The sequence below is a fragment of the Lepidochelys kempii genome, chromosome 3 (genome assembly GCF_965140265.1).
Source record: "Lepidochelys kempii isolate rLepKem1 chromosome 3, rLepKem1.hap2, whole genome shotgun sequence".
Lineage (NCBI taxonomy): Eukaryota > Metazoa > Chordata > Testudines > Cheloniidae > Lepidochelys > Lepidochelys kempii.
In genome coordinates, this window is record NC_133258.1 from 5,359,389 (window position 1) to 5,383,431 (window position 24,043).

Here is a 24,043-nt window from a genome sequence, read left to right on the forward strand (position 1 = left end):
ATATTGCATGCATTCAGGCACCATGAATTAATAAAACAGAACTCCACTTCGTTAAGGGTTTATTTGAACAAGTCGAGCTTCTGGAGACAAAGTCAAATATTAGCTGCAGGCTGGCAGTCTCTGTTAATGGTAGAAGGGGAGAAAAGAGGCAACAATTTGAGGCTGAAAGAAAATAATGAGTTTTGGGCGCCTTTGCCAGAGAAGCTTGTTATGACGAAGATGGTTAGGAATGTTTGTTGAAGTTAGGAGAAGTGATGACCCAGCAGGGGTCACTATGAGCTGTGTGATTTGCAAAAGTTAGTTATAAAAAGACTACATAATAGAGTGTACTTTGAACAGTTCTCTGAAGCTAGCCAGAGAGACATTTCTGACATCATACTCCCCACCAGGGAAGCGACAGGCCATCGCTGACCTGCTGCTAATTACTCAATACCATCTCAGATTCTAGGTAATTATTTGGGATGTTCTAAACCTATTGCTTATGCTGCTTAAATCTAATAATTAGTAGTTTTAGCTAGAGCATGCTTACTTTCATCAATCTGTCATCAGCCGGACGTGCTGTGTTCCGACTGATTTATTCCGGACACCGCCTGGAGTGAAACAGTTTTAAGTTACCACTGCTGTGGGTTCTGAAAACGGGGGGTAACAGGGGGAGGAGGTAGATTTATAGAGCCACAATTGCAAGGATTGTTCTTATTTACTTATTGGAAGGCTGGTACTAGATTCATTTTTTTTCAATCTTTTCAGATTTCTCCAGTTACCGGTATTTCTCAGACATGTCAGTGCCATAGTAGGTTTGGTAGTTAATTGCCTTAAGGTGCACGTCACAGGGAGCAGGGGATTTGAATAGTGTAAAAGGTGCAGGACTCCTCCCCATGCCCTCTTGTGTCCAGGTGCTATGCTAATTCCCCAATGAAATGAAAAAGACAAGCAAGACGTTCACCCAGACTGCTTATCCGGGACACAAACGCCATCCGAGTGTACCAGTCTGACACCCAGGGCCTTTACCCACAGTCACACTCAACCTCGATTCCCATCCTTGGAGCCGAGACTTTCCTGCTAACTGCAACTCTTCTCCCAGACAGGCCTCCTGCAGCTATCTGGCAGATCCCTCCCTGAGTTCCTTTCCTAGGAGCTCTCCTGGGAGCCCCTCTCCTCGGGAGAACAACCCTCCGGCTGAACTCTGGGCGCAAGCTTTTCCTTATCTGTTCGTTACCAAAGACGGGAACAGCGAAGTGACTCATCTCACCAACAGCTCCCTTCCCGGAAACTCTTCACCACTCTGGGGCCTGAAGAGCTGGGGCCACTAAAAGAGTTCAAAGAAAAGGAGGACTTGTGGCACCTTAGAGACTAACTAATTTATTTCAGCATAAGCTTCCGTGAGCTACAGCTCACTGCATCAGATGCATACTGTGGAAAATACAGAAGATGTTTTTATACACACAAATCATGAAAAAAATGGGTGTTTACCACTACAAAAGGTTTTCTCTCCCCCCACCCCACTCTCCTGCTGCTAATAGCTTATCTAAAGTGATCACTCTCCTTACAATGTGTATGATAATCAAGGTGGGCCATTTCCAGCACAAATCCAGGTTTCTCCCCCACACACACACACAAACCCACTCTCCTGTTGGTAATAGCTTATCTAAAGTGATCACTCTCCTTACAATGTGTATGATAATCAAGGTGGCCCACCTTGATTATCATACACATTGTAAGAAGAGTGATCACTTTAGATAAGCTATTACCAACAGGAGAGTGGGGTGGGGGGAGAGAAAACCTTTTGTAGTGGTAAACACCCATTTTTTCATGATTTGTGTGTATAAAAACAAACATCTTCTGTATTTTCCACAGTATGCATCTGATGAAGTGAGCTGTAGCTCACAAAAGCTTATGCTCAAATAAATTGGTTAGTCTCTAAGGTGCCACAAGTCCTCCTTTTCTTTTTGCGAATACAGACTAACACGGCTGTTACTCTGAAACCTAAAAGAGTTCAGTTCCCCTTCTTGGCTGTATCAAAGTCCGGGCTACTGTCCCGGGGGTGGGGGGGGAAGAGAACCCTTTACTCCAGGACCCTATAGCGAGCAGCCGTGCCATATCCCTTTAAATAAACTGTGTCACTGCTACAATTCCCTGGGCCACTTCCCCATGGCCCCAGCACATTCTTCACCCTTACTTTGGGGCCTTGTCCTGGTTCAGTCCCAGCAGCCAGCCTGGCGCTCCTTTGCGTTCTCCCACCCCTCTGGTCTCTGCCAGCACTGCCCTGTCCAGGGTCCTGTAGCTCCCTCAGCCAGCCAGGCACACCATCCACACTCCTCCAGCTCCAGCAAGGAACTAACCTCACGCCCTGCAGCTCTTCTTATACTAGCCTGCTGACAACCACTCAAGGCACAGAGTGAGCTTGTCACTTATAATTATGGGTGGAAAGAGCATGGTATAATGTAGCATGGTGTTAGTATGTGTATGCTCGAGACGTGTGGGCCTTTTAATTGCAATTTACATGTTTACAAGTTAAAGTATAACTTTAAGAAGTACTGAGAGTGATCTCTCACAGACTGGCCATCTGTAACAGATTGTGGCACTCAGAATCATTTCACCTGTATGATGTTGTGGTTTGAATGCTCTTTAACTTGCATTTAAGGATTTGTGCTTTCAGAACGCCAGTAAGGGATCTGTGTCTGATTTATGGTTTTAGATTATTAGTGTGCTAGGGATTATTATTCCTATCAATAAAAAGGTTTCTTGCTTTGGAAAAGAATATTGCCTGGGTCAGTCACTTATTGGAAGGCCTTATCTGTGTCCTTCAAGTATTTCCTTAACCACCCTGGTGACCCATACCTTAGGAAAAACAGATTAATGGGGCATTAAATAGATTACTTTACGGACTCCCCCAAACCTGTTTTTCAATGAGTTCCTGAACCAGTTCTTTTAAAACTCTTGAATGCAAATTATCTGGACCTGCTGATTTAAAATTTCTAACTTCAGTAGTTGTGGTTTAACATCCATCTGAGATAACAGTGGAATAGGAAGAGTGGTATCATCACCATCATCTTCGGTACTATTATTGAAAATTCTATCACTTCCCTCTAATAATGGACCAATACCATTGTTAAGATTCTTTTTGTTCTTAATATACTTAAACTTCTTATTGTCCTTAACTCTGCAGGCCATAGATTTTTCCTTATGTGCCTTTGCTTCCCTTATCAGTTTTCTACAGTTCCTAGCTTCTGATTGATACTTATTTTTATCAACTTCCCCTTTCTTCCATGTGCTATATATAAATTTTTAAAATTGTTTATAGCCTTCACTTCCCTTCTAAACAGGTCAGTGTTTTAACCAGTACGGCCTTCTTCCTCAACTGTGGTATTAGGTGAGGGAGGTGTGGGTTGTGGCTAAATCAGACCAGGAACTCCTTGCCAAACATTTTTTACTCTCCACCCCAGACAAGGATGGGATGGATCTTCCTCCTGGATGGACTCTCGTCATTTTCTTAAGCTTCATTTATTGATCTTCCTCCCAAGCGGGCAGTCAGCTGGCAGCAATCAGCTCTGTATTACAACTGTCTCAAGGCTTCCTTGCTCCTCACATCCTTGCTGTGGAAACTCGAGCCCAGCTGTGTCCCTGACATGAACCCCATGGCTGGTTCGAGGGGAAGGCAAATGCTTATTAAACAGCAGCCTTGGACGCTGCATTTCTCCAGCACAGGCTGCAGCTTGCATTGGACTCACCTTACAAATGAAGCCCTGACAGCTCTTTCCCTGGTAACTGGGCCAGGCTAATCCATCAGACAAGTATCTCCATCGGTAGCTATTGACATCTGCATTAGGGATAAATGACTCGGGGGGACGTATGAGCAGGGTTCATGTCTCGCTCTGACTCCTTTTCTGCCTTTAAGAATTCAGATGCTGCAGCGCAGTAGCTGCTGTCGAGCGTCCAGGAAAGATTCGTCCCCGGCGCCTGCTCCTTTGAGGATTCGACTCAAGGCCACAGAACTTGGGCTGGGGGAGTCCTGGGAACTTGGGCGACAGGTGCAGGATTTCTCCTTTGGGCGGTGACACCACACCTGCCTCTAGTCCTTGTAGTTCAGAAGGTGCAGTATAAAGCTCTTGGCTTTCATCCCTCTGAACCAAATCCAAGGCCTGAAACTCCGTAACATCCAGTGGCTTCTCTGAAATGGGTTGGTGGCTTTTTATCCCGTCACTGTGGCTGGGTGAGCCCATTGTAAAACACCACAGAACTGGCAGAAGCTGTGGAAAGGGAGCGCACCTCCAAGGTTATTCTCTCCTAGGGGAGAGCAGCGCTGGCCTCTGGGATGGGCAGGCAGGGTGCTACCCATCTACCTCATCAGCAACACGGCAGCGGGGAGCAATTCCCCTGTCTTCCAAACAACCAGCTCCAACAGCTGGTTTGAATGACAGCTGAGCAGGCTATTGCCATTTGGGGCAGCCCGGAAGTGTCGGCTGAGCAGGGAAAAATCCCCTTATTCAAATCCCAGGTGCCCTTCGCTTACTAGTACCCTACAACGTGGCACATTCATGGTGTCGGCAGTCTCCATTTGGGGCGGCGCACTGCAGGGCTTTGTCGTGGCACAGGAACATCAGAAAGGAGCCACGATCTGTCTCACCCCCGTTTGACCCTGCTGTATCTTCTCTGATTTTCTTTGGGCAGGCACTTGGGGCCTATCGCCTCCAGCGTATTTAGGTTCCGAACTTCCAATCACATCAATGGAAATTAGGAGCCTAAATATCTTTGAGGATTTGAGCCTTGATGTCTGAAGTCATCCTGAAGCGACCCAATCTGACAGTTTTCACCCCCAGACGATTACTAATGAGGTCTCTAGCTGGATCAGAGAGACCACCGCCAGCCGGCTGTCAATCACAATTTTTAACACATTGCTGGAACATGCCTAAATATTCCGGTGATGGAGAGAGTAGAAAGTGTGTGTGGAACAGTTTTGCAGTCAATTATTGAGCCTGTGGCATTCAACAGCAAGTGGGTTGGAAGAGAAAAAGAACTAAGATCAAACTCCAGGGATCCTTTAGGAGCTGGCATCACGGAATGGAAAAAATTACTTCCCCTTGATGAGAGGCCATCAGCAAACGCAGCCCCATGGCTCTGCGCCTTTGATTCTTTACATAATGGGTCACTCATCTCCAGCTTACCATGAAGACACCGTCCTTTCGCCTACTTGAAATCCCATTGCACCGATGCTAGCAGAATGCAGGCTAAATGATCGCTGGTTTTGCCTTCACTAAAGAGCTGTAAGTGGAAGTACAAAGCACAATAACGAAGCGCACAGATGCTGCAAAACACAGCACAGCTAATACTGGCAAAGGCATTCACGTAACAGAGGACGCCGAGAGCAATTAGAAACCTGGGCAGGAGAGAGAGAAAAATGTTTTTTTACACTCGTCTCCTACTGAAATCGGAGGTCTCTGGGTACGTCTACCCTGCAGTTAGCCATGTGCCTGCGAGAGCAGCTAGACAGACCTGCATGACTTTGCTCGAGCTCGCAGGCTAAACATTGGCAGAATGACTGTAGTGCGGGAGTGGGCAAACTTTTTGGCCCGAGGGCCACATCGGGGAATAGAAATCGTATGGCGGGCCGTGAACGCTCACGAAATTGGGGTGGGGGTGCAGGCTCTGGGGATGAGAGGTTTGGGGTGCAGGAGGGTGCTCCAGGCTGAGATTGAGGGATTCAGAGGGCAGGAGGGGGATCAGGGCTGCGGCAAGGGGTTGGGGCATCGGGAGAGGCTGAGGGGTGCAGGCTCCAAGCAGCACTTACCTCAAGCATGGTGTGGCCCCCGACCCAGCACCCCAGCCGGAGTGCCGCCGAGCCGCGTGGTGAGGCTTGCGGGCCGGTTTAAAACGGCTCGCAGGCCGTAGTTTGCCCACCCCAACGTTGCGGCTCTGGCAGAGGCTTGGGTTAGCCCCCGCCCTGAGTCCAAGCCCACCCCACCCCACCCAGCCCCGTTGGGCTGAGCTCGAGTGGCTAACCTGAGTCTCTGCCGGAGCTGCACTGTTCACACTGCTACTTTTTACACGCTAGTGCAAGTCTGTCTGCCAGGCTGGACGGCTCGCTCACAGCTGCAGGGTAAACACACCCTACGTGACTGTGCGGTGCACACACTTGCAGGAATAGCAGGGGGGCTGCAAGTCAGGACCCAGGTGCAGCGACACAGCTGTGAGTGTGGAACAGATGATCAGAGGTGCAGGGTTGTTTATGGGGCAGGCTGGAGGCGGAAACAAACAAAAGGACGAATTCCTTCACACAACGCACAGCCAGCCTGTGGAACTCCTTGCCAGAGGATGTTGGGAAGGCCAAGACCATGACAGGGTTCAAAAAGGAACTAGGTAAGTTCATGGAGGATAGGCCCATCAATGGCTCTTAGCTAGGATGGGCAGGGACGGTATCCCTAGCCTCTGTTTGCCAGAAGCTGGGAATGGGTGACAGGGGATGGATCACTTGATTCCCTGTTCTGTTCATTCCCTCTGGGGCACCTGGCATTGGCCACTGTCGGAAGACCGGAGACTGGGCTCGATGGAGCTTTGGTCTGACTCAGTATGGCCGTTCTTGTTATGGGAAGGAGAGCGGAGATCTAGATTCCAGTTGAAAGCTTTGTGTTATTAGTCCCTCATTTTCAGAGCACAACAACACTTACTCACCTCAAGAGAACACCCCACCCCATTTCTGGCTTGCAGCAAGGCTCCCTTCTGAAAAGGATGCCTTTGAATCTGTGGGGTTATCCATTGGGTTCCACTGTTAACCCCACTGAGCATCTTCCAAAAGCACTGAGGGGTGACAATTACTGCAAACACGCCTTACAAAGCATCTCCACCAGCATGAACATAACCGGGGCCCACCTGGAAGAACACTGGATGCCATGAAATCAATTCTGTGATTTATTTCAGTTGCTGGTTTACAAAAGACGCTTGAAATAATAAAAGCAGAAGTGAGTTTTCAAAGCAGCATAAAAGAGCGATTAGTATCCAGCCAACCCCGTATGAAACCCTCAAATGTACAGCTTAAATTGACAACAAAAGCCTCAATCACAAGGAAAATAAACACTCGTGCCCAAGCAAGGCAGCACTTAGGGCTTGACTAGCAGCTGGCCAGGGTCCAAGGTTTGGGCAGGCGGCCAGGTCAGAACTGACATCACTGGTCTCCAATCTGAACAGTGGACATCAAGGGGCGCTAGCTGCTTTCAGGAGATTTCATGGGACAAAAAACTCCTTCACTCATCTCTTATCGCAAAGGCATTGGCCATGTCTGAACTAGAAAACAGGCCTTTCTGGTTTGGGGGCCGAGCCAACCAAACCCAGACCAGTGAGTTTGAATGCCAGAGGTGGAAGCTTAACCCTACAAAACATTTACAGGGTTTCAGATGAGTGGTTCAGAATCATTACTAACTGAATTAGCTGTAGATTTAGGAGGCACTTGGGAAGTCACCCATCCCCTCTAAACTCTATTTCCTAGCTTGAAATGCTCAGTCACTTCCTAGCCAGGGAATTTCCTCCCCTGCCCCGCCTGGCCCCTCTATTTTTCTGCAGTTTACGTTATTTGCTAAGTATATAACGACTCTCGATTTACTGCTCCCTGCGGCTTTCAGACTTTGATTTGGCCTCCTCATTTGCTGGGAGAGGTCAGTGTCTTACATCACAACACATGCAGGAGAACTGCCTCAAATCAGAGCCTGATGCTAAAATCCCTCGCTGAGATGCTTGCATTCAGACGCAAGCGAAAAGAAAGGCCGTTATCCTGCTTGATGTGGCTCGCTGGGCCCAGGCTTCCCCACCTTTTCCGCTGGCTAGCTTGAAAACCAAAACCCAGAGGCAAAACCTAGCTTATAGGGAGTGCAGCTGCCCCCAGTACGAAACTGGCAGGGCCCACACCATTGCACAAGCAGCAAGATACTCAAATGAAGCAGGAAGCTGGAGGTTGAAATCTTCCAAGGGCAAATTCAGAGTTTCGAAATCTTCTGCAGCAAAGAATTGTCGTGAACATCCTCTAGCCACTTGATGAGGATCTTATTCAGATCAGCTGCCCTGTAAAAACAAAAACACAAAAACACTCCGTGAAGCTAGGAATACTCCTTACTGTGCTTTCTCCAGCCTAGTTTCACGTCCCAAGGAATTAGGCTTCCATCCATTTCCTAGGGAGACTGCTCCGTAGCCCAACAGATTTCACAGCTGTCCTGCTTTGCTGTGGGGAAATATTATTTCCCATGGAAAGTTTAGAAGAAAATGATACCTCGTTACCGCCAGTTGTTAATAAAAAGTGGCATTAACGTGGGGAAAATGCAGGCTGCCAATTAGAAGAGGCTGAAAATTTGACCCAAAAATGCCTTTTTGACTAAACAGAACGTTAATTATTTTATTGTTCTAATTTTTCAATCAAAGCATTGTACCAAGTCCAATGCCCTACCGAATACTATTACATCAACACTCCTGCTTTTATCAACCAAACTTGTAATCTCTTCAGAAAATGAATTGGACAAAATCTATTTTCTATAAATCCATGTTTACTGGCATTAATTATTACCCTCCTTTAAATTCTTTGTTATCATAGAATCATAGACTATCAGGGTTGGAAGAGACCTCAGGAGGTCATCTAGTCCAACCTCCTGCTCAAAGCAGGACCAATCCCCAACTCAATCATCCCAGCCAGGGCTTTGTCAAGCCTGACCTTAAAAACCTCTAAGGAAGGAGATTCCACCACCTCCCTAGGTAACGCATTCCAGTGTTTCACCACCCTCCTAGTGAAAAAGTTTTTCCTAATATTCAACCTAAATCTCCCCCACTGCAACTTGAGACCATTACTCCTTGTCCTGTCATCCGCTACCACTGAGAATAGTCTAGATCCATCCTCTTTGGAACCACCTTTCAGGTAGTTGAAAGCAGCTATCAAATCCCCCCTCATTCTTCTCTTCTGTAGACTAAACAATCCCAGTTCCCTCAGCCTCTCCTCATAAATCATGTGCCCCAGCCCCCTAATCATTTTTGTTGCCCTCCACTGGACGCTTTCCAATTTTTTTCACATCCTTCTTGTAGTGTGGGGTCCAAAACTGGACACAGTACTCCAGATGAGGCCTCACCAATGTCGAATAGAGGGAAATGATCATGTCCCTCGATCTGCTGGCAATGCCCCTACGTCTACATCCCAAAATGCCATTGGCCTTCTTGGCAACAAGGGCACACTGCTGACTCATATCCAGCTTCTCGTCCACTGTCACCCCTAGGTCCTTTTCTGCAGAACTGCTGCTTAGCCAGTCGGTCCCTAGTCTGTAGCGGTGCATGGGATTCTTCCGTCCTAAGTGCAGGACTCTCCACTTGTCCTTGTTGAACCTCATCAGATTTCTTTTGGCCCAATCCTCTAACTTGTCTAGGTCCCTCTGTATCCTATCCCTACCCTCCAGCGTATCTACCTCTTCTGACAGTTTAGTGTCATATGCAAACTTGCTGAGGGTGCAATCCACGCCATCCTCCAGATCATTAATGAAGATATTGAACAAAACCAGCCCTTTTGGCATTTCGCTTGATACCGGCTGCCAACTAGACATGGAGCCATTGATCACTACCCATTGAGCCCGACGATCTAGCCAGCTTTCTATCCACCTTATAGTCCATTCATCCACCCCATACTTCTTTAACTTGCTGGCAAGAATACTGTGGGAGACCGTGTCAAAAGCTTTTCTAAAGTCAAGGAACAACACGTCCACCGCTTTCCCCTCATTCACAGAGCCAGTTATCTCATCTTAGAAGGCAATTAGACTAGTCAGACATGACTTGCCCTTGGTGAATCCATGCTGACTGTTCCTGATCACTTTCCTCTCCTCTAAGTGCTTCAGAATTGATTCCTTGAGGACCTGCTCCATGATTTTTCCAGGGACTGAGATGAGGCTGACTGGCCTGTAGTTCCCCGGATCCTCCTCCTTCCCTTTTTTTTTTTTTTAAAAAAAAGATGGCCACTACGTGAGCCTTTTCCCAGTCATCTGGGACTTCCCCCGATGCCATGAGTTTTCAAAGATAATGGCCAATGGCTCTTGAATCACAGCCGCCAACTCCTTTACCACTCTCGGATGCAGCGCATCCGGCCCCATGGACTTGTGCTCGTCCAGCTTTTCTAAATAGTCCCAAACCACTTCTTTCTCCACAGAGGGCTGGTCACCTCCTCCCCATGCTGTGTTACCCAGTGCAGTAGTCTGGGAGCTGACCTTGTTCGTGAAGACAGAGGCAAAAAAAGGCATTGAGTACATTAGCTTTTTCCACATTCTCGGTCACTAGATTGCCTCCCTCATTCAGTAAGGGGCCCACACTTTCCTTGACTTTCTTCTTGTTGCTAACATACCTGAAGAAACCCTTCTTGTTACTCTTAACATCTCTTGCTAGCTGCAACTCCAAGTGTGATTTGGCCTTCCTGATTTCACTCCTGCATGTCTGAGCAATATTTTTATACTCCTCCCTGGTCATTTGTCCAATCTTCCACTTCTCGTAAGCTTCTTTTTTGTGTTTAAGATCAGCAAGGATTTCACTGTTAAGCCAAGGTGGTCGCCTGCCATATTTTCTTTCTACACATCGGGATGGTTTGTCCCTGCATCCTCAATAAGGATTCTTTAAAATACAGCCAGCTCTCCTGGATTCCTTTTCCCCTCTTGTTCTCCCAGGGGATCCTGCCCATCAGTTCCCTGAAGGAGTCAAAGTCTGCTTTTCTGAAGTCCAGGGTTCATATTCTGCTGCTCTCCTTTCTTCCTTGTGTCAGGATCCTGAACTCGACCATCTCATGGTCACTGCCTCCCAGGTTCCCATCCACTTTTGCTTCCCCTACTAATTCTTCCAAGTTTGTGAGCAGCAGGTCAAGAAGAGCTCTGCCCTTATTATTAGAGTCCCTTATCAGTCACTCCATTGTTTTGCCCAGGATCGATGCCAGGCTGACAAGTCTGAGACTACCTGGGTCATCCTGTTTACCCTTTTTAAAGGCCAGGGGAGTTACGACAACTTATTGAAAAAAAATCAACCCTAATGGTCCAGACTGGAGGGACTAACAGGCTAGAACCCAGATCTGCAGGGCTCTGAGCAACTGAAGCATCTATGCTACCACATGGCAGAGCGGCAATCAAAGCACTATAAAGCCTGGGAGACTAAGAACCACAGGAAGTGCCATCCACAGAGGGCCTGATTGGTAGCACCTCCCACCAACTTCTGATTGGTCCAGGTGCACTATTTAAGCATGGAAGGAGTTCTAGGAAGCTGTCTGTGCAACTTGGTAGTACCCAGTCTTCTGCTACAACATAGCTCTTTCTTATTCCCTGCATTGGTCCCAGCTCTAACCCTTAGCTTGATTCCTGATCCCAGCTGCCAGCTACGATCTTCAGCTAGACTCCTGATCCCTGACTCTGGCTCCAATCTTCAACTTGACTCTTGGTTTCCGACGCCAGCTCTGACCCCTTGGCTTGACCCCTGATTCCTGTTCAAACTATCAGGCCCTACTTCTGCTCCGACCACTAGCCCAGACTCCTGGTTCTACCCGCTAGGTCAGACCATCCATATCCCAGTTTTGACACCAGTGAGCTCCTTGGTCAGCTCTTCTAAAACTCTTGGATGCAAGTTATCTGGAGCTGCTAATTTAAAATGTCTAATATCATTAGGAGCTGCTGTTTAACATCCTCCTGAGTTACTGCTGGACTGGAAAGTATTTCCTCATCCTGTGATATGAATCCATCATCTGGCTTTTTTCCCCAGTAGAGAAACACAGGTCAGCATTAACTCACTGACCTTTGTTCCCTCTCATCCAAGTTGGAATGTGCATGGGAGGGGGTCTGCATCAATCCTCCAGCAAATCCATTTCAGGCCAATGGATCAGCCAACACAACCCTGCTAGACGTCTTCAAAGGGGAAGACCCACTTGTCAGTGCCTACTGTCTCCTCGGTACGAACCAGTCAATCATTTTGTTCCCATCCATGCAGATACTTGATATTTTATCCAGTGGTGAGAAGCAGACACATGCATGTGACAGACACAAAGGTGCGGGGGGCTCGGTCTGCTCGGCTCTAACGATGCTTGGCAATAGGGCACAGTGACCTCAGCCGGTATGTGGGGGAAAGCTTGGGCTGTGATTTTTCTTCAAGGATTGAACTGTGAGGCCCGTAAGATGGTCACAGTCCCGGTGATTGTCAAAAATAGGTCAGTGAACTGGGTGTTGAAGGCTCCTTTACCTCCTAGGCTTTGAACACCTCCTTTTGGAGACACCCAGGATTCATGCAAAGAGAAGCAGAACATTTGCATTAATGGGTTGGTCCCTGGATACCATGGTGAGAGGTGCTGTGGAAACATCTGAGACAGACCAAATCAGCCTACCTTGTTCAGCAGTGGCCAACATCAGAGGAAAGCAACAAATTCCAGTGTGGGTGATTCCCTTCTGCCTCCCTGAAATTCCCCTTGGATATGGGATTCATTTCCCACCCTACAGTGCTGCCTGGTATAGCAGCGCTGCCAAACAGCTACAGCAGCCCACTCCACCCCAGAGTGGCGTGGTCAACACAGGATGGCAAAGATGGTGCAAGTGAGGGTTGACAAGCTAGTGCTGTAAAGCAAAAGGAAATCTTTAAGCGAAAGGTGCCAAGTTCAGTAGCAGGATTAAGAGAGAGAGCAAGGTGGTGTCTAATTATCTGCTACAGCCACAATTCAACGAGCAGCCCTTTCCCCCTCCCCCCAGGATATGAATGATCTTCCACGTCCCGGGCACATCTTGATAGCAGTCAGTAAAAGAACCACCCAAGAGACAATGTCACTGGGAAAGTGACAGGGCATCGCCTCCAGATGGAGTGAACCCCAAGTATTTATTTCCAGTGATAGACACTGATGATGACAGACATCGCTTCTGCTGACTCCAGTCTCAGAGGGAGACTGTGCTAGATAATAAGAACAGGAGGACTTGTGGCACCTTAGACACTAACATTTATCTGAGCATAAGCTTTTGTGGAGTCTTCCTGTTCTTTTTGCTGATACAGACTAACTCTGAAACCTGTCAGTGCTAGATAATGTCACCCCTTTGTCTGACGGATGCTGGTATCTCAGAATTACTCACTGGACCATGATCAAAAGGCTGCTTGTTGATTGGCTCAGAGGATCACTTGTCTTCCACATTAGCCAATCACATAGTAGCTCTCTCATACAAGTGCTTTTTGACATCTGTTGTCAGTAGTCCATGCATGTTGGCTCCAGGATGGCTGGCGGGGCCAGTGACCGAGTGGTAAATAGAGGTTGCATTTAATACAGTTAGAGAAATGTCAGCACGGAACCTTGACCTTTAAATCATGTTTCTAATCGCATTTTTAAAAAAAAATCTCTTTCTAGTACAAATGGTGAGAGCTGCTAGCTCAGCAAAGAGTCAACACTCCTCAGAACAAATGCTTGTGGACTGAACGGTGTTAGAGTTTCTCTGAGAAATTAAAGACGGAAAAGACCTGTTATTAACAGTCACTTGTTCAGCACCTTCCAGCTGAGGATCTCCCAAGTGTTTCACAGCACTCCCGAGTTAAGCATCAACGCTGATCTTCATTCTACTGATGAAGCAACTGTGGCACGTGTACGTTAACAAACTTGCCCTAAATCACACCCAAGGAACTGGGACTAGACACCAGATCTATCTATAGAATAGACAGAATCATAGGGTTGGAAGGGACCTCAGGAGGTCATCTAGTCCAACCCCCTGCTCAAAGCAGGACCAATCCCCAATTTTTGCCCCAGATCCCTAAATGGCCCCCTCAAGGATTGAACTCACAACCCTAGGTTTAGCAGGTCAATGCTCAAACCACTGAGCTATCCCTCCCCACATCCAGGTCCTTACACTGGGGTCTATCACCAACACCTGAGCTCCCCAGTTGCGGCACCTAAAGCTTTTCCTAAGTCATATTGACCATTGATCAATGCAGAACTGGTCCTTCTACTATCTTCGCCAGTGCCTCATCTGGTAGAGTTTGAAGTATCCAGGAACAGGGTTTCCGCTGGTTGATTATTCTACAGATCTGACTGGCATGGGGTGAGAACAAAGCCCACAAATAGAGCATCGAGCAAGAAATAAATGTTATTTTTGAGGTGATGTTTTGATCTACTCTATTGGGATCTAGCAAGGTCAGCATTGCCCTTTCACACAGTTAAAAACCAATTTAGGGAATACTAAGAGTACAGATTGCTGGTTTTGCAAGCTCATGTTGCAAGCTCACCAACAATTTGTGCTTTCGTAGCTTCAACTTGTCACAATGTCTGGAATCCTTGGGAAATCCCCTGAAGATTGCATTTTGCATGTAGCTGGCATCCTAGAGTTCTCTATTTAATTCAGCTTTTAGAGCCAAATCCTCAGATGGTGTCAGTCAGCATAGTTGGTGTGAAGTCTGGTTCATACACAAGGCAGTTTTCAAGGGATTTCCCAAGAATTACATGTTGGGAGCTTGAAACTGAGACAAGCAGAAGCCACTAAACTGCAAACATGTGATGAGTTTGCAACATGAGGAACTTCTGCCAGAGCGCAAGAGAGAAACAAAATAAATAAGATGTAATCACATTAAACAGCCATGGAACCATTTAAGTTTTGAAAACATCCATTCTGACATTCCTGAGTTATTTGAACACTAAGGAAGAAGCAAGTTTTCACCCAAGGAGATGGTACAGATGCTGGTTGGCCAGTGAATGACTCCAACCCAGCTTTGTTTCAGAAGTTCATCGGGATTGGTGTGTCATCCTGAACGAGGAACTCACACTTTGTCTTATTTGAGGAAACCTGGTTTTGCAATCAACCTGAACACTTGAAAAAAATCACGTTCCAGTGCAGTGATTGGGCTTTTGTGAACTATACAACCATACCAAGGTGTGATACTCCACATGGGTGCATGCGAGCATACAGAACTGAAGGAGAAGGAGCCAGGAAACCTTGAGTTCTAACATGACTAGACCTCTGCCAGTGACCTGTGTGGGGCTTGATGCAAGCCAATTAATCTCTCTTTGCTTCCGCTGCCTTATCTGTGGAATGAAGATTATAATGTCTATCATACGGGGAGTTGGGAGCAGAGACTAATTAGTCTTTGAAAGCAAAAAAACGCTGGGTGAATGCTGTAACTCTTTACTGATGCACTGTCACATAATGCTTATGGGCCCAATTCTCCTCTCCTGTATCCCAGTGGAACTGCCTTGACTTGAATGGAGTTACCCCAGCTTTACACCAGAAGACAAATCAGGCCCAGTGAGACCAGTTGGGAAAATCAGATGGGATCCAAACTCTCCCAAAATTTAAAGAGCGTTTAGGTCCCATGGCAAAATAATTCAAACCGCCCTGGGGGAGAGGGAAGTGGAGGAAGCTCTTCAATCCATTCCAACAGTCATGCAGGCAACTAACGAATCCTCTGCTGGTTCTTTTCAAGGTGGTCTCTGCTTAACATCCTTCTCCTGCAACGTCACTGCTCTCTGGGCCTGTCAATGGGAGGCGCTCCATGCAGCTTCGGATCAGGCACTCAAACCTCACATATAAATTATTACGCTTTAGTACAAAACGCTACAATCTAGTTTCCATTACAAACCCACTCTGCAGGCAGCCGGTGCATGCCGAGAGAGGTGTGAGCCTGTTCTGGTATACGTGCTAATAGAAAGTAACATTATTCAGCACTGATCTCTCTCCAGCCTTTGGACTGTCTAACGACTCTGACCTTTACTGCACTAGGCACTCCTAACACTGGCATTCGTACCCTGTAAAGCCAGGAGAATATTCCACCTTGCAATTTAGTTGACGAGAGATTTTATATTATCTTGTAAAACAGCAGAAACCGAGTCTGATTCAAGTGGTGCTGCAGAGAGATTTATCTATCGGCCGTTAGTATTTATCATATTACACATGCACTTTGCAGAAATCCAATTGCGCCTGCTGACTTAACTGCCTTTCAGTCTATCGGCTTTTTTACAGCTTTTCTGACATTCAGGCAGACCCGTGATTTAATTCAAGGAGTCATGGATGAGCAGTCAGTGGGGAGTTATTTCCCAAGAAGCCTCCCTGGAGAAGATGAAGTGCTCTCTCTCAGAGGTGCAGAGGTTCTGGGGCATGAAGAAGGGGTAGGTGGGTAATTTGGGAGGATGGATCCTTTCTGTGGGGCTGAGCTCTAGGAGAGAAACGGAATGGAGACTTACATAGACAAGAGACAGAGACCTAGGGATGGTGGTTTCACCCACTGGCTGATGGGCAAGGGTAAAGGAATCTCAGCTGTGTCGTTTCCTTTCCAATGATATAAAGGTTTAAATTAAAGAAAGGGTGGAGCCTTTAATTTACACCTTTGGCCCCCACCTCCCATTGTGGGTCTCTATTTGCTTGGGCCAGGCCCTTTCAAATACCTGCAATGTCCTGCTAAAAGTCAGCAACAGCTAAGGGGAAGAAAGAACTCGCTGCTCTTGTGGAAGGGGACGGTAGAGGTAGCAATATGGTTAGCACGTCTTACACATCCCAAGTGATGGTGCTCCCCCCACTTCCCTAGGCAGATGGCTTCTCAAACTCCTTGGGAGGAAGGATGGGCCAGCAGTTAGGGTGATCAGCAGAGACTTGAGCTCAACTCAACTCTGACTGCCTGTGTGACCTTGGGCAAGTCACTTAACCTCACTGTGCCTCAGTTTCCCCATCTGTAAAATGGAGATACTAGTCACGCCCTCCCTCCCAGGGGTGTGTGAAGATAAATATGTTTGTGACAGAGTGAAGGGTCACATGCTGGGAGGGAGAGAAGAAAAAAAGGAGCTGACAAATTATCCAGTCCTCTCAGAGACTGCTGCCAGTGTGTGTGTGTGTGTGTGTGTGTGTGTGTGTGTGGAGGGTGTCTGGGCCTACATAAATCAGACCCAGTTCCTTGCAAGAGGGGGAGAAGGATGAGGAAGGATGCACTCTGAAGCAGAACCTAAGGAAAAACAGGGGCAGAAAGGGGCAGGGGTTGAAGAAAAGATCAGCACCTGCTGGGGAAAACGTATTAGGTTTGGGGGGCAGGTTCTAATACGAGAGCACCTGGGAGACTGGCCCCTATCAGGACAGTGCAATTAAAATGAAATAAATGCACCCTCTTCCCAAGTCTATGAACTCTTTACAGCTGTTAAATTTACAGTGTAACGCTTCCATTTCTTAGAGGAAGGATCTTTGCAGACCATTTCAGTGTTCCAGACTGTAGAGCTAAGTGTTAGTACAAATCCATAGCTCGGTAGCTAGTGCCCACGTTCTCTAAGGCTCTAGGGAAGAGAAGCAGCATAAACTTCAGAAAGGGTGCCTGTATCCACTGCATACAGCACACTTGTTTGCATTTCCTAGAAGAAAGCCTGGAGATGGCCATTCTGGCCCCTATTTAAAATGGAAAATATACCGAGGAAGAATGTGAAGAAATGAAGTAGTCCGATAAAGGATGGATGAGCTAAGATACACTATTCTTGTGAGAATTTGGAGGAGCCCACATCCCATGACATAAATATCAGGAGCATTACTAGTAGCCCCTCAAATGCATTCACCCTGCACTAGGAGGAATCAGTGTCAGAGACAAGAACGTACTCCATGAGGGAAATGTAGTATAATGGTTTATTGCTAAACGAAAGTCAAATTGAATTTGCCATTCACACTCCTCCTAGACCCTCGGTGCAGAAGCCTCCCCTGGAAACTGAGGCCTTGCCAGAGAGGTAAGAGAACTAGAGACTTTGGGTGTAGATCAGGATACATTAAATAGTGACACAGTCCTTTTGATAAATATTAGTACCTCAATTACTGTCTGAACTCCCCGGGGCCGGAGAGCACCCACCAGTTCACAATGCTCGCGACTGGGGTACTCAGACACTCCAGTAAAAGGGGCCATATAAGGACCACAGAATGTATAGGTTGAACTTTGACTAAGTTTTGCCTTTTCCTAACGAACCCCCATGACTCCGGCTCAGGCCCGCTTGCCTCACCGTCCACAATTCCCTTCCCCCTCCAGTGACCTGGAGATGCTGATGGTAATTGCCTCTCCGTCACTGGGTATGTGAGCCGCACACACTTAGCTGTTCTAATCCGTTCTTGTGAGACGATCCCTCCCAGCCTGGCTCATCTTTGGCTCTCTTTCGCTGATAATTACTTGTGTTGAAATAAGGGCCAGCTGAGGACATGGGCTAAGCTAATGAGGCTACTTTAATAGAGCTCATAAAAAAACCCCACGCCCCCCAGCGGGCTGGACCGCACCATTCTTTACACAATCGCAAGCTGCCAGAGGACAAGCTTGGAAGCTGCAGCACAGTAAGGCAGGGATGCTTGGATCGCACACGAGCTGCCGGAGGTCCCAGCTGGGCTGATGTCACTGAAGACTTGCCCTGCAGCCCAGGGGAGCTCCCCGTGCGGCACGACCGGGGCGGTAATGAACGCTCTTGTGAGCTGGTGGGCGGGACGTGCATTTGGGGTCAAATCCAACAGTCCCCATGCAGGCAGAACCTCCATTGACCTCACCGGGGGATTTTGCCTAAGTGCCGCAGCAGCTGGCTCGGTGGGGGTAGCCTCTCCGAATTCTTGTGCTGGGCCATGGGATGAAGACGAAGGCTCGCGGCAAAGTCAGGAGCTGTGTTGTGGCCCCGGGCGGTAATGCTGCCATATGCACAGGCCTAATTCATGGAGGTGCTGAGCCACCCTGGCTCCCTCTGAAGTCAATGGGAGCTGGGGGCGCTCAGCCCACTGAAAATCAGAGCCAAATACGCAGTGATCTGCCATGACCCATTTGGTCTGGTCCCTCCAGCATAGGCTCATACTTGTCACTAATTCATTTAGCTAATTGCACAAGGCTTCATCATCGAGCCGGGGGTGCAGGGGCAATAATCCATGATGATCCCTGTGGGCAAATCAGTTCACGGATCAGACCACAAGAGCTGACTGCCCTTACTAGCTCCGCTTGCAGGGCTGCGAGCGTTCTCAGTCACCAGACCCATCCGAGCCTTTAGCAAACACCAGCCACGGCGCCCCACTCCCTCACCACACCTATTTAGACTTGCCGAAAGCTCGCTCTGTGCAAGGTCACTGGAGCGAGAGCTGGCTTCCAAGCAGCGCTTACATTCAGGCCCCCAGCGGGTCTTTAACCGCTCGCCAACCCGCCCCCGCTGTGCATGAGGTACCTTTCCATCTGAATCCAGTGTCCGCACTCTTCAATGTGGCCCCGGGTCAGCTGGGGAATCTGGACAGAGGTGCAGAAGAACAATGAGACACGGTTTCGCTCCAGAGAGGCTGCCGTGCCCCTCAAAGGTACAAAGGCTTTTAGAACAGGTTGCTGCTTAGGACCGGCCGTATGGGATCAGCCCCATCGAGCCTGGCACCATGACCCCAGCGGTGGCCAATTCCTGACGCCTGAGAGGAAGGTCAACTCCCTGGCCCTGGTGTGTGGTGCTATACCTAGCTCGAAGAGCATTTCGGCCTGACCCCTGCATGTGGCCTGAAGTATGAGGTCTGATCGCCCTTCTCAGCTGGCACAGCTTACGGGATTTATGCAGCTCGTTAGTCAAGGAAGCTGCAGGCTTTGGTTCAAGGCCCTCCTGCTTCTGGGAACTCCCCACAGTTGCTTCACACGTGAAGCATGAGCCACTTACGAAGGATGCATTCAACTGGGACGGAGTCTGAGGGAACCGACGTCAGCCCAACGACACTGGAGATCCCTGGCCGCCGGGGAACCAGGACGCCATCAGGCAGCGTCTTATCAGGGTGGATAAGGGTGATCACTTACCCACTCCTCCATGCCTTTACTCAGCTTAGGATGGAGAACAAAGTCCTTCCCAGCAGTAACCATCAAAGCTGGAACCAGGATCTGCAGGGGGATCAAGACAGGGCTAGGAAACGAGACGCCCCCAGATCAAATCGTCCGCTCTGTAAACCATCTCCTTCCCCAGCGGGGTAGCGATCAATAGCCACTACCAGCAGTGCGGAGTGGGGCAGACTCGCCTGGACTCCAGGGGAGTGCGGTGGGCAGGGGACAAGAACTGTGGTTACCTGGCAGCTGCCCGGCTCACTGCGTGGCCTCCTGCACCACCTTAGGAGCCCAGAACTGCAAGGACGGGGAACACGGCTAGGGAGAGTGGATTGCTCTCAGACCAACAGGCCTTTACAAGCCACGGCAGGGACAGGAGCTGGGAGAGCCAGGGGCTGCCACACGGCAGTGAGTCTGGAGAAGTGGCAGCCCTGCCACCTGGCTGTCCCACTCTGCTGCCTGCCTGCCTCCCTCCCCAGGTGATGATGCGCTGCCCAAAGGCCACGCACAATGGTGCGCATGAAACACCTGCAGAAGGGGAGCCCCAGGGCTTGTTGCAATTGCTCCTTTGCAGATAACCACACTTGAATTTCAATCCAGTTATCCGGTGTATGGAGAGCATGGGCGGCGCGTGAACCACCCCCCTTCGGGGAGGCTAGTCCTCTGCCCCCCCACCACCTCCCAAGGCCCTGCCCCCCCCCACCTATGAGAGCCCCAACCGCCCCCACCCCTGCGGATGGAGGAGCCCTGGCCCACCCGCCCCGACCCCCAGGCCACTGGCTGCTCGAAGCCCCGAGCTCCAGGCCACCAGCTGGATCTGAGCCCTCACTGGCTTCAGGGGAGAGGGGAAGTGTGGGTGGGGCTGCAGCATGGGTTAGGAGAGGCTTTGATACCCACCGCCCCTGAGGGAGAGCTACAGGCTGAAGCCCCAAAGCTTTGCGACCTTGGCAGGCATTTCTGCTCTACTGTACAGGAAATCACTCGGGGATGCTCGCCCATCCGGAGGTACAAGGAGCCCTTTTGAACTGCCCCAGTTAGGACAATTTATGCCCATCCAAGCCCTGTGGCCATCCCAGCCAGAGCACCAGCAGACAGACTGTAGAGAGCAATTCTGCACTGGCCCCAAACGATCATTCCTCGATCTGAGACCACGCTGACCAACCAGCCTGACCTCCCGCGTCAACCAGCCCTGAGAAAACAGCTGGACAGAGGGAGTAGCTGGGCTCTAATGACCCTTTTCTGTCCCTCTTCTCTGAATTCCCCAGGGTAGCTGCTGACCCAAAGAGAGCAGGGCAGGGACAATGCAAGCAAGACCAGAACCCCAGAGGGACATGCTGTCACACACTGCCCTGGGGGCGAGGGAGAACGGCTGGGACATGACCACTGTCTAATATAAATCACGACCCAGCCAATCAATGCCTCAGCTGATCTGCAGTGGAGGAAGTGCCCTAGGCTAGAGGCCACCCATGAACTCAAGAGTTGTCGTTTATATTTGTTGAGACTGAAAAGGAAGCGAGGTCACAGAGCCGGCGCATGCCGGCGCATTCACTGCTCCAGCCAGTTGGTTAACCGCTCAGTGCCCTTTGGGTGGCTGGTACTGCCCTCTTGCGAAGGCAGCCTCGCTGAGTGGTTAGAGTACAGAACTGCTGTGAGACCTTGTCATGCCACCTCACTTCTCTGTGCCTCAGTTTCCCCAGCTCTGTAAAGCATTTTGAGATTTCCGGAGGAAGAGGGCTGCATGAGTGCCAACTCCTGTTCTTCCGAGCACAGCCAGGCTGACCCCAAGTTCCGGCGTGGAGAATAAGGGAAAGCAAGAAGGGGCAGAACAACACCGGGCACTGCGGCAGGGCAGTTTGGCAACTGCTGAAAGCAAATTCTGGGACTGTGTTCAAATCCTGCTGGGGTGGTCAGGCAGATTCTTAAAGGTATTTAGGTACCTAAAGCAGGCATCGCAGTACCTTTACAAATCTGGCCCTAAGTCCATAACCTACTGCAGCACCCCGTCCCGCTCCTGGCCAGTGGAGGATGGTTGACTCCGGGTGTTTTGACCAGGTGACAGGGATTTCAGCCCTCCACAGCCCCATATTCTCACCCTCTGGAAACTTTTCCTTTCTTGCGTGGAAAGGAGCCCCTGGGGGAATAGACACAATGCTCCTAGAGGCTGAGAAGGAACCAGTTGCCAGTTCACTCCATGGGATGTACTGAGTGGGGATGGGTGTGTCTCAGTCCCAACTGCGGGATGACCCACAGACCCACAGGATCCCCAGGTCAGGCTCCCACATGGGGGTACCACGAAGGGCACCCTGCCCTTTGCCAACACTTTGCCTCTGGCAGAGAACACAGACATTCCAGATGCCGGATCCCAATGTGCCTGCAAGCCTAGAGGAGGATAGACAGATGAGCCTAGCGCCTGTTACCAAGCTATTGTGGAAGTAGATAAAGGGAATTTGGATGCAGGTCTCTCTATTGAGCAGGAGTCAGGCTAACTCTAGCTTTAATAACGTGAGATTTGTAGCAGCGGGGATAGCGCAAAGCGAGTGGAAAACAACTGTGAAAGAGGCTGTTGTGACCTTGTATTAGATAAGAATAGAATGCAGACTGTAAGAGAAATGGTAAGAAAAATAAGAGATCATGAAGGAATATGTATAAACAATATGCAGTTGTTGCTTATTATTGTCTGTAATAAAGGTATAAACACTTGCTCTAATTGTTTTCTTGTAGAGACCTGCCTAGGTGGGGGAAACCCTGTGTCCGAGTGCACTCTCTCCCTCTGTGCAATTGCTTGAGGTAATAACGTGTATCCGATTTGCTGCACCCACCCCGAGAGTGAGAACTCTGGTTTTTTTCTCCGACACTACTGTTAATTCTGCACCGCGGGCTGCTCCCAGCACGTTCCCTCATCTGCGAGTGGCCCAGGGTCCGGGATGGAGAATGCGAACCCAGCTCCGGCCCCTGCTCCGAGATCAGAGCCCAGAGGCAGCTGCCGAGGGACAGCAGCACTAGGATCCGCTCTCACCTTCCTGTCTTTTGCAGAGAGACTCCACTGCCAATTGGCTTGCATGTTCCGGTACCAGTTCAGCGGTCTCCTAAGGGTGAGACAGAGAGAGAAAGGTGGGAGGGACTAAAACCGTTAGTAGGGATCCCCGAGACGTTCTCAGTTGCTGCATTCCTTGGGGAGGCGCAGCTGAATCGGCGGGCCGAGATTTTGGCTGAGTTGGTATTTCCTTGCGACCCCAGGGCAGGCCCCCCACAGCCCTCTTTGCTGGGCTTTCTATGGTGGTTCATCTTAGGATCCACTTGGGAACACGTGCAAGGCCTCCACGCAGTGGGGAGATTCTCAGGAGCCCCAGGCAGGGGACAGAGCGGTTTGTTTGCAAATGAAACAGCCGAGGGCCTTACAACAACTTCCCTGGGAACATCCCAGGCAGAGCCAAAGTTACCTCCCTCTCGCCAGCGCCAGACTCTTGCTTCGTTCTTTAGCTTAGCTTTTACCTGAAGCCAGACTTTTTATACTGCTGGATGAAGTACTGGAGATCCGCTCCCTGTAGGATCTGGCTTGGAGGTGGGTCTTCTGGCTTGCCAGCCAGAAGCCCTCCTGCAGAGAGAAAGAGAGAGAGGGTGAGAACATCTGCTAGGCACCGTCATGGGCAGGATCAACTGCAAATGATCCCGAGGCCGTGGCTCCAACAAAGGACTAAGGGCTTGCAGAGTGCCTCTGCAGACTCCCTGCACCCACCCTCTCTGTCCGTGCCGAGTTGTAAAGCCGGGTGACGCTCTGTGAATGGGATTTAGGCCGAGACAGGGAGCCCTGTGGTGACGGGTGGATGGCGTGTGAGTTTCCTGCCGGCCCAGGAGTTCAGGCTCCTCATTTAAACAGCTATAGGAGCGGCCTCCTCTCCAGAGGCGCGTGGCAGCTGCAGCTCCCACGGAGGGTGCTCAGCGCCTGTGACCGCAACACCGCTTATTTAGGCACTTAAACGTGGATTTAGGTGCCTCGACTTTATGCACCAGAGCTCATGATGTTCGGCCCAACGGCTACAGGGGCAGTGGGACAGAGGCCCAGTGGTGCCAGCTGGCAAAGGGTTCTCTAGTTTGTAACAGCAGCGCCTAACAGGCCCAACAAACTCACTGCACCTACCACTCTGCTTTCACAGAATGTATCCGTACCGGGGGTCACGTGAGCCTCACATGCAGCCCTGGCATGTCTAGGTGAGAACACGGCACCGGTAGAACTCACAGTGTGACGTTAAACCAATACGGTTAAACTGGTCCAAAAGGCGGGCCC

General features: G+C 49.5%; 1 protein-coding gene across 3 annotated transcripts in view; it reads right to left on the reverse strand.

The window, feature by feature from the left end:
* Nucleotides 1-6,890: 6,890 nt before the first annotated feature.
* EPHX2 (epoxide hydrolase 2) overlaps nt 6,891-24,043 on the reverse strand; it is a 114,355-nt gene continuing 97,202 nt past the window's right edge. For all 3 annotated transcript variants that reach the window (XM_073335538.1, XM_073335537.1, XM_073335539.1), the window contains 5 exons: nt 23,251-23,353; nt 22,775-22,844; nt 19,738-19,818; nt 19,136-19,194; nt 6,891-8,046 (listed from right to left, as the gene is read on the reverse strand). In XM_073335538.1, coding sequence (XP_073191639.1) covers nt 7,962-8,046; nt 19,136-19,194; nt 19,738-19,818; nt 22,775-22,844; nt 23,251-23,353 — 398 coding nt within the window. In that variant the 3' untranslated portion in view covers nt 6,891-7,961. The remainder of the gene's footprint in view (nt 8,047-19,135; nt 19,195-19,737; nt 19,819-22,774; nt 22,845-23,250; nt 23,354-24,043) is intronic.